Source organism: Cimex lectularius, unplaced genomic scaffold (assembly GCF_000648675.2).
Source record: "Cimex lectularius strain Harlan isolate CLEC.00 unplaced genomic scaffold, Clec_2.1 scaffold2, whole genome shotgun sequence".
NCBI lineage: Eukaryota > Metazoa > Arthropoda > Insecta > Hemiptera > Cimicidae > Cimex > Cimex lectularius.
The window spans coordinates 2012681-2023370 of NW_019394219.1; the positions used below are offsets into that span (position 1 = coordinate 2012681).

Genomic DNA, 10690 nt, shown 5'->3' on the forward strand with positions numbered 1-10690 from the left:
CGAAAACTGAAGATGTTTCAAGAAACCTAACCATATCTGATAGACCAGTGATTCTCAAACTGTGGTGCCACACAGTGATAAACACAACACACAAGAATGACACAACTATGCACAAAACAAACTTTGAGACCTGAAGACGATCTCAATAAAGATTGAAACGTTGGCTCGATAAAGAAAATGTTTTTCTAAAACCTACTTCACATCATACCTACCTCACAATTTCCAAATAATCATTGGCTAACAGTCACTAAACACTACACAATTATAGATTTTTTTTTCCTCCATCAAATACAATATTTACAAATTTTTAACTATTAGGCATGAACTTTAGTCTGTCAGGAAATGTTTCAGTTTATACATTTTTATAAATGTGTATCTTTGTATAGCCTTATCAGGCTTGAATCTTGGTAATTATATTGTATTCATCATTAATTATTCAAGGGAACTTTTAAGTCCCAGAATAAAGTTTATTTTTCATTTCATTATATATAGGTGTGCGTCTAGCCCAGAGTCAGTAGATAGGAGAGGCAGGACTAACGTAAGATCCTGGGCTGCTACAACAGCAAAATAACCCTCTGTAAAGTCTAATCCAAATATATATTATATTTTTGGATGCAATTGCTAGATGTTAATTTGCTACAAAATAGGAATAAACAATTAATATGGCAGTTGCAACTGGCAAGAACAGGCAAGCTGATTCGACATAATCTAAGTGCAAAATACCGCACATGTTAATTACTTAAACAAAACAGCCATTATGACAATTTTGAAAGCAAAGTAAACACACATAAGTTAGCATGCTGGTTCATATAATCAATGAAAATGTTGGAATGTAAGAGCACAAAATTTAATTATAATCATTTACATATTTTATTTTAAATAATATTTAATTATAAATTTGATTGTGTTAAAATCAAAAATAAAACTATACAATTTATATAGGTGGATCTAGTTAATACAATCAAATAAATTTTATTGCACCTTTATAGATAATTTTGATTTTATTTATATAATTAAATTAACATCTTTAAATCAAATTAATAGTTATTTTAAAACAGGTGGTTATGGATCATAAAATACAATATGATAAAGTTAATTTTAAAAAAATTAATATTACAAAACCTTACAAATTCAGTCAACAATCATATTCTATAATTAAAATGCAACCATATTAAAATAATTGACATTTACTTAATACCTACTTTTTAAAACTTTGAATTTTTAAAAATATTTTAACATATTTGAGCAAATCTTAATCACCTCGAATTGAATGAATTTGACAGATTGTCATAAGGCCCACTTATCTTAATTTCTATTTATTTTAAATAATCTAGTTAGGAAGGTTGGAATGTAGATGGAGGGATGATAGGATTAGGATTTGGAGCGACTGACACTTGTGAATGCGGGTGGTGGTTTTTAATATGGTTGGCACATTGTGTATTTTGCCTGAACGCTTTGCCACATACTAAGCAAAAATAAGGCAGCTCTCCTGTGTGAATTCTTTTGTGTCTTATGACGTCTCCTTTCTTTGTAAACCCTCGTCCACAAACGTCACAAGGATACGGCCTTTCCCCCGTGTGAGTCCTTTTGTGAAAGCCGAGATGAGAGCTCTGAGAAAACCCTTCACCGCACATTTCGCACACATAAGGTCTTTCTCCTGTGTGCTTCCTCAAGTGTTTTTTAAGGTCTCCTTTTCCATAGAAACCCTGGTCACATTCGGTGCACTTGTGCGGTCTGATTGCGTTGTGAGTCCTGGTGTGCTGCTTTAAAGAAGCCTTCTGCGAGAACGATCTGCCGCATATTTGGCAGAGATAAGGTTTAGCGCCCGTGTGAAGATTGATGTGGTCCCTGAGGAGGCAGCCGAAGGCAAATCTCTTTCCGCACGTATCACAGGTGAAGTTTTTCTCCAGCTTCTTTTCTTTCGAGTGTGACAACTTGTGATTCTCAAATTTATCTACAGTTTTGAAACTCCTTCCACAGTCTTTACAAGTATGGTTTTCATGCGTGTGAGAAGATATTTCTGCATAGTTAGTTGTGTTGTAATCACATTTTCTACAGTAATAACGGTCGTCTATTGATTTGTGTTCGGAGTTGATGTGGTTACAAAGCTCTGGAGACGTATCAAGCCTTATTCCACAGAGTTCGCAAGTGTACAGGTTTTTCACCCTGTGCCTTTTTAACATGTGCAATCTTATGCTGATTTTGGATGTGAAAACTTTATTGCATGATGCACATTTGAACGGCGCATCGGGGTTTTCTTGGTCAACATTCTTTGAAATCTCTATGTCTTTTCTGACAAGCGGCAAACCGTCTCTACAGTTCAAGTCAGTGAGCACTTCAGGCTCTCTTCTCGACCCATTGTACAACTTGTTTGTACGGCTATCTAAGAACTTTAAATCCGACAGCTTCGCCTGGGATGCACTGATATCTTGTTCCTTGTGCCAGTTCAAAGTATCAAAATTTAAATTATTTATTTTTAAAGATTCCTCCAACTGAGGTTCTACCAGATCAGAACGGGTTTCAAGATTAATCTACAACAAGATTAAATAAACAAAAAACAATGTTAGATAATTTAAATTGAACTATAATAATAAGATAAACTAACAAAATTTTCATATGCGTTTGCCGTACTCTCCTCCACTTCCATCATATCGAAATTACTATTTACGATAATTAATAATTTTGTTTACATGAACAAATTGTTTATCAACAAAGCGGATTGACACTGTAACCTCGAGACTGGTTACCTTACAGGCTCCCCTTAGAAACCAATTTTACAGGCAAATATTTCATCATAAACATTTTTAAAATGATTTCATTGAACAATAACAATAAAATTCACATATACTTAAATTTTTAAACATAATTAATAATATTAAAATTACTTTATTATTATTTTTTCATTTCTATTTTAATTATATTTGATTTTTATATTATTATGTCATTACTTCAATTATTATTTCTTATAAACTTTATAAATTGTCTTCGTTGTGTATTTTTTATTATATTATTTCATTATAAATTTTATTTTTGCTTTGTAAACTTACTTTTCTACGTTTTGTACATAATAAAAAAAGGTGTGGCCTCCCGTTAAATTAATAAACATGTTAGAATTTTATGGGATTTTTGTAATGAAAAATAAACTATAAATTATTATTATCATTTTTTAATGAAAAAATATAATTAAAAGGTAACTTATGTCATACCCAATTTATTCACAAAAATTTTTTAAAATTAGATTTACACCTTTTTTGTTATAATCTCCGAATATATAATTCAAAGAAACAGAAGACCTGTTATCTTTGAACTGTTATAAAAAAAATTAAAATCTAATTTACAAAATTTAAAACTATTATAAAAAATAAGCAAATTAAAAATTTTCTTTGCGCAATCCCAAAGGAATAAAATAAAGGAATCATGGAAATGGGAAACTCACCCGAAGAAAGTTTCTTCTTGATGTTTTCTGGACCAGATTACTTTTCCACAAAAAAAGTTGAAGAAGCCAACTTGGAGGTGGTGTGCCCAAAATCTTAAAATGGCATGTTCCCCGTGTTATTCTGCCTTTCATCCTTTCCGGACTGTCTCCCGCGAGTTACAAAGTTGGTCCTTCACTTCCATCGATCTTTTCCATTTTGTTCGTTTTGATTTGCTTCTTACAAATAAAATAAAATATGTATCCTAATTCCATTATGTAATGAGCTGGATTTACAAATGACATAGATCATGTGTCATGAGGGGGATTAACTATTGTTGATCTAACTATGCATGAGGACTTAACCTCATTTAGTAGGTCACGAGGCCTGTTGTGGGATTATAAGGGTAGTTTCTGTGGGATATGAGTATGGATTGGGAGGATATGTATCGATTGGGATGAGAGGAGAGTTTATTGTGGGATGCGGAAAATGTTTTGGGGATCATTTTTTGCACGAGAGGGATTTTGAGGTTAATGTGAAGTGTTGGAGACATAGTAAGGGACATTGACTATGGTTCTGAGGACTTTGGATTGGAAAGAGAGTATTCTTTGGATATTAGAAGGTTTAGTATGTCTTGTACAATGATTTTGGTGATATATTAGATTTGCGTAACAGTAGTCTGCATAGTAGTGAAAAATTACTATACCCCTAACTACTACTTGTTTAATTCCTGCCTTTTAGGTCGTGTGTGTTGGTTCTAGGTCAGCCTGGGGTCTACATGGAATCCAAGGTAGCGGAGGCAGTCTGTTTTTGGGATAGAAGTTTTATTGAGGACTATTGTATGGGGGGATGGAAGATGTTTGCTGCTTTGATTAAGCTTTATTCGGTATTGTTTGCTCCATTCGGCTATTTGCGAGACATGTGCCAGGATATGTTCCGAAGCAATTGTCGAATCGGGATTAGAAGGTAGCACAGTCGTAGGCAAAGAATGCAAGGATGATGGGGGTCGAGTTGGGATACCTGCGGTGTAGACGAGGTAAAGTATCGGCCCAAGTACCCTGCCCTGAGGTAGTCCCGCTCCATTTCAGAGATCCTTGGCGGACTCTGAAATAACCAAATTATACACATAATTCATAGACGAACAACTCAATTTCATTTTTTGCATAGTCAACTTGTCCAGTAAAATAATTGTTTTCTCTGAATATACAATAAATTTGGGGAAATTTTTTTTCTATGGGTAAAAGTCATGGTTTTATGTCTAGAAGATCTAGCCCGGGCAGATGCTTTGTCCAACGACGGACGTAACGTGTACGACGGCTAGAAAAAAATGGTTTTATTGCTCGGAACCTTCATTTAAATTCTTGCTTTGGTCGGTGTGTAGTGTTATAGTGCTATCCAAAACAGTCATCAGAGAGAACTGCCTAATCTCTAGATCTGGTTTGGGAATGTGGTCCTTCAATGAATCATACACTGAATTATACAGTTGCCCCAAACCCAAACCAAATCATAATCAAAGTTGGTCGATAACTGAACAACCTCGTAATCTCTAGATGACTCGTATCAGGATCTCTACTACGGAGAAACGTCGAGCCTTTTCATGTGCCAGGCGTGAGTAACGGCCTTTTCTGAGACAGTAAGTTATGGTATGGCGTGGAATGGACGTCCATGCCCGTCGAACTGATTATCATGGAATGGATCTTTGATTACATTGAGGAAATTTGTTTGGAAGCTGTGGTCTCATTCGCTCCGTCTATTGGGGACAACTTCGGGTCAATGCATGATAATGGTCGATCGCATGTAGTCAAGTTGTCATCATAGCTTGGAGGATGTAACAATTACCATAATGAATTAGCCTGCACGTTCTATTGTCATGAATCTTATAGAAAATTTATGGTACATGACAAAGAGATGGGTTAGACTTCGTTAACCGCCTCTAACAAGAGTTGAATAATTTCAAACCGCTCTTGTTGAAGATTGAGATTCTGTTTCACAACAAGGAATCCGATCGCTTATTTACTCGATGCCTAAAAGTTTTTATTATTTTTATTCCAGAGTTTCTTTTCAAAAAGGGGGGAAAAATATGTCTTGAGATTTTTCAGACACTTCAACACCGGAAATGCCAAATTAAAGTAATCTACTAACATATTCACATCTGCTTTTTTATCGTCAGAAAACGTTAATGTATTTTTTTTCTCGAATATCTTCATGGCAGACTGTCCTCAAAACATGCCTGGTATTTGATAAGTTAATGCGAAATTACACAAACAAAATGGTAGAAATAACGACTGAAGGAATTCTTAAAATCAAAATTCATAAAATGAGAAAAGTTTCAAAAAACCGAGACAATATGTGATAATTTAAAATTTTTACGTACTCCTCCAATTAATTTACATTGATTTTAATGTAAATTTTCTGATCACGACTCGTCGTTCGCGCCTTAAATAATTACGATACAGTTTTGCCGAACCTGACTGTGTTGCAGGTTTAGTATGTCGAGCGCCGTTTTCGTAAACGGATAACAAATTCTCCCGTAATTACAGTAATGAAATCGTTTTCTCCAAAACTGAAGATTTCTGGTCCTTCTAGGATCGCACTTTTTTTCTTTTTTCCCCCAATTTTGTTTTCAAACTAGTGAAGGTGTACGTAAATGTAACCGCTATGAGATTCTGTTTCACTAGAAGAAATCCAATCGCTTATTTACTCGATGCCTGGGACACTAAGGCCATCCGTGGAGGCAGAGGATATGTGTTATTAAGAAAAAACTAGGTAATAAATTGTAATTTTAATTTTAATTATTACTAAATATTTTTAAGGTGTTTTAGAGAATTTTCTTTAAAATTATCATAATTAAATAATTTTTGTTAAACTTCATGAATTTTTGATCTCGTTTAATTTGTTTTAAATTAAAATAAGTACGTAATGTCAAATATTTTGCCACCTTAGAAGATGAAGAAGAAGCTCAAGGAATTAATTATCCGGGAACACAAATACCCAGAAGAAGGTTCATTTTGAACAAGATATTGACGTCAATAAATTTAACAAAACAAAATATCCAATTTGCTTTAAAGTTTTTGGATAGATACACAAATGACTGATCGTTATCGTTTTGATTATTTTTATTCCAGAGTTTATATTCAAAAGGGGAAAGAAAGAAAAGCCTTGAGATTTTTCGGACACTTCAACCGGGAAATGCCAAATAAAAGTTATTCACTGACAGATTCACATCCTGCTTTTTCTATCGTCAGCAAACCTTGATGTATTTCTATTTTCACGAATATCTTTATGGCAGACTGTCGTCAAAACCTGCCTGGCATTTGATAAGTTAATGAGAATTTATACAAACAAAATGGTAGAAATAACGACCGAAAGAATATTTAAAATCAAAATTCATAAAATGACAAAAATTTAAAAACCAGGGCAATATGTCATAATTTATAATCTTTACATACCCCTCAAAATATTTTACAATGATTTTAATATATATTTTCTGACTACGACTCGTAAAATAATTGCGATACAGTTTTGCCGAACCTGGCTGTGTTGCCGGTTTAGTATGTCCGAGCGCCGTTTTCTTAAACAGATAAATTCTCCCGTAATCACAACAATGAAATGGTTTTGTCCAAACTAAACATCCTTCTATGCTCGCTCATTTTGTTTTCTTTAGTTTTCAAACTAGTGAAGATGTATGTAAATGTAACCGGTATGTAAATAAAAAAGAAAGTATTTAAATTGAGTGATAGTGTGTGTTTCTACATTTAAAAACATCATGCATTGTGGGCTGAAATGTTGATATCCTCTGGAGCCGATAGAAACTTGGGAAATAATTAAAAAATTAAATGTTTTAACATTCTACATACTTTAACGTACTACATACATACTTGCATTATATAAAATTATATTTTCTAATAATAATTAAACTGTAAACGGTTTCAGAGCAGGAATCGCCGAAAATCGTAATTAAGTATAAGCTAGATATTCGCATTGTGCGGTTTCAAATTCCGAAAAGGTACTGCTTTTGCCGGTCTATGATGTTAAAGTTCGAAAAGTGTACGGTTTTATTGTTCAATATGCAACTTAAGTTTAATTATTAAACATAATAGACGTTTTTTATAGCAAATAATGTTATTTTGTTCTTTACATGATTAAACTGTACATTACATATTGTTCATTTTGTTTCTGAAATAGTTCAAGAGTCGAGGTAAAACAGGTTTAAATCAAATGAAAGAAATACTGGATCAGACAGGAAATTGAAGAAGCCTTTCTTTTCGACAGGGTCTGGGCTTTAATTGTTTTTTCAGTAATTCAGAGGAAATTCGATAGTCGAAAGAATTGGAAAGCCAAATTTGAATGACCTTAAAACAATACTCTTCAGAAAAAGCTGTAGACAAACCAATTTTGGGTCCTTCATAATGATCAGTCATAACCATTATTGAAATGAATAACGAAACGGAATTCCATTAAAGTATTAGTTTAAAATAAAATACTTAAGCAAAAAAAAAATTTGAATTGTATTTCTCAAAGTAAAAACTTTTTCCAAGGTAAATGGCCATTGTAAAATAGCGCGACGTCTACGTTTTAAGAAAGCTGACGCAAAGAATGACTTCTTCCATTTATATGAATTTTTACTATGTTTGCTTAGTATGTGTAAATTTTGTTGCTGCACGGCTGTTTGCTGATTGTCAAAACGAGATATTTTGCTTTTTTAATTCCTATTATAAATTACACTCCTACTATACGATAATAAATGCTATTGATTCGCGAAAAACACTTTTATTCTTCTACCAAATACGGTTATTTTCTGATGATGAATCTTTCTGAAAAATCATCAATTGAGCCACTTCTCATCATCATAGTTGATAGAAAATTCCAAAAATATCTACTTTTTTACAAATTTGTAATAGTTAATTTTTTAAATCGTTCATTTGTTATTTTGGATATATTTGTGACAATGTGACATCCCTTTATAATCAGTTTTCCAAATTATTCTACAATGGATACGTTTTGAATTGATTCAATTTGACAATAATTCGGTTTCGGAGTTGAAAACTTCTTCGGCCCAAAATTTCAAAGTTAAAAATGTCCTATTAGCAGAAAAGACCATAATCAAATCTATGAATATAAGCAGGATTATGCAAGACCTTTTCTCCGTAAAGATCGAGTTGGATTTTTTTTTAAAATTGGGGGTTGAATAAGGGTTTTTAAAATTCTTTCCTCCAGTGCGATCTATACAGACCTATAACCCCTATAAATTATAACCATACATTGGAAAGTGCACTTTTTCCCATTAAGTATAAGCACTTTCTTTGGTGGCTCTTCGCCTCTTTTAGTGTGAGGATTTCCTTACCGAACAGGTAAATAAGCGAATGCTTCTGATTCACTAAGGACATACGCCGATGTCGTTGGTTCCTCTTGATAGAGTCGGCATGTTTCTATCTCTCTTTTCCCCATCTTCTTTAGGTGGTAGCTAAGAGGGCAGTGACCGTTATAAAGGGTATAATTTTTTTCAAATCCTGCCTGCTGATGTTTTTTGAAAGATTTATAAATCTCTTAGCTTGACGATGTTTTCTTATATTTCGACCTCAACAATTTAACTTATGATTTTTCCTTCTCAAAGGTGGGATAATAGGTCATCTCAAAAAAACCATAACCAGTTTTTAACCACGATGTTTCGGATTTATTTTAATCCTTCCTCAGGTGAATTAACGCAATGGTAGTCGTCAGTCATTAATATTTTATACCAGTTTATTTTATAAAAGTGCCAGTGTGGTACATATTCAGACTACGAACAAACGTTTTAATATTTTGAACCTGACTCTCTTAGCTTCTTCATAACTGGGATTTTCAGTGCTTGACTTTTTCTTTCTCAAGCCATTTTTCCAGTTCCAACTCAAGTATACAGTGGTTTTGTTCCATGGGTGAAAAGGCTAGTTGGTCAGCGTGTTCATTTCCTTCTATAGCTTCATGTCCCATTTTAACGTAATCTTGATGTGTTTTCCTAGTGCCATTAGGCAATTTAAGCCTGTTTGAAGTTGAACGCATACTCATTTAGTGCCTATATAGCGGAAAGTCTGGGAGTATTTAAATCTATGAACCTTTAATTTTTTTATTAACTTCTGTCACAGAGTTGTATTGCATGCGTCTCAGCATGGAAATCTGTCGGGATTCGATCAAGTGACTTCACTACTCGGCCTTTTTCCATACACGTACTCGCTGTTTCATCTTTGACCCTTCTGTGTACCATAAGAGGGCCCTTCCTGAAACTTGGGGCTAGCTTTCTTCCACAGGTCTCCTATGATCAATTGGAAGAGTATGTCAAAGTTGAGTTTTTCTCTCGTTTTGTGTGTACCGTACCATCTCATTTGTTTTAATTTTGTGGTGGCTCCTTCTTAGATCTGGCTTTATTTCTATTCTTAACTTATCGAGCTCAGTATCAATAATGCCGTCGTTTCAAAGTGCAAAAACCTGTCATAATTACGTCAAACTCTCTGTGTTTTTTTCCTAGTTGATTTTACCAAACCTTTGGTTGAACTAAAGCATTCTTTTTCAAATATCGTTACTTGCAATGTCTTTTCGAATCAGTCTACTCTTGGGTTCTAGAGAAAATCGTATATAATCTAGGCCATTTATATCTAAGTTAGCGGCTAAAAGTGGCTGAGAGGCTCAATTATGATAGTCAAAGGATTCTTGTCAAATTTAGTATATCTGATATCTGAGGGCACCAGATCCAAGCTTATTTTGAGAAAGGTCTCAATTAAAACGCTGCAGTACAGAGTAAAACATTTTCTTCTGATGAAATTTCTTCTAAATAGAGTCTCATAAGACTTTGACTAGCAATATTTTCTTCAGACACCCCTTTAGCAATCTATAATGCTAATTGAAAAGATGGTTTAGGTTTATAAAGAAATTTAATTATAAAACATTGTAAGAAATTATATATACGAATTCAAGGAAATCTTGACGAAGTATATAAAATAAGATGAATGACCGTCCTTGATAGGAAGACCGCTCATTCTTTGGCATTGAAGCGAACCCATAAATAATTAGTTTTATGCGATATAAAAATCCAATTTTCCGTTTTCTTTATAGAACAGTTCATCAAATTTGTTCAGCCTAGGAGTAAATACAACAGAATGAATTGTCAACACACATCCATTGATCAATCGCGCTCGTATAAAATAGTGATTATTGCGCTCCGTCCTAATTAAATATCAAAATTACTCTTCTGTTCTCTTTATCCTGGTCGATAAGCATCAAACTCTTATTCGTTCGGATGGTCA

The 10690-nt window shown here is 33.6% G+C and overlaps 1 protein-coding gene across 1 annotated transcript; it reads right to left on the bottom strand.

Annotated features, from left to right (window-relative positions):
• Positions 1–1087: 1087 nt before the first annotated feature.
• LOC106663412 (zinc finger protein 664-like) lies at positions 1088–2719 on the bottom strand. The gene is made up of 2 exons (XM_014388231.2): positions 2606–2719; positions 1088–2531 (listed from the first exon to the last, which is right to left on the bottom strand). Exons 1-2 carry the CDS (start codon positions 2648–2650, stop codon positions 1335–1337), a joined length of 1242 nt encoding a protein of 413 aa, XP_014243717.1. The 5' UTR covers positions 2651–2719; the 3' UTR covers positions 1088–1334.
• Between the last annotated feature and the right edge of the window lie 7971 nt (positions 2720–10690).

Excerpts from the sequence above, each read along its gene's own strand:
- LOC106663412 (XM_014388231.2), bottom strand. The coding sequence starts at position 2,650 with ATGATGGAAGTGGAGGAGAGTACGGCAAACGCATATGAAAATTTT. Across the intron at positions 2,532-2,605 it reads CAAACGCATATGAAAATTTT|ATTAATCTTGAAACCCGTTC; the intron begins GTTAGTTTATCT and ends ATCTTGTTGTAG.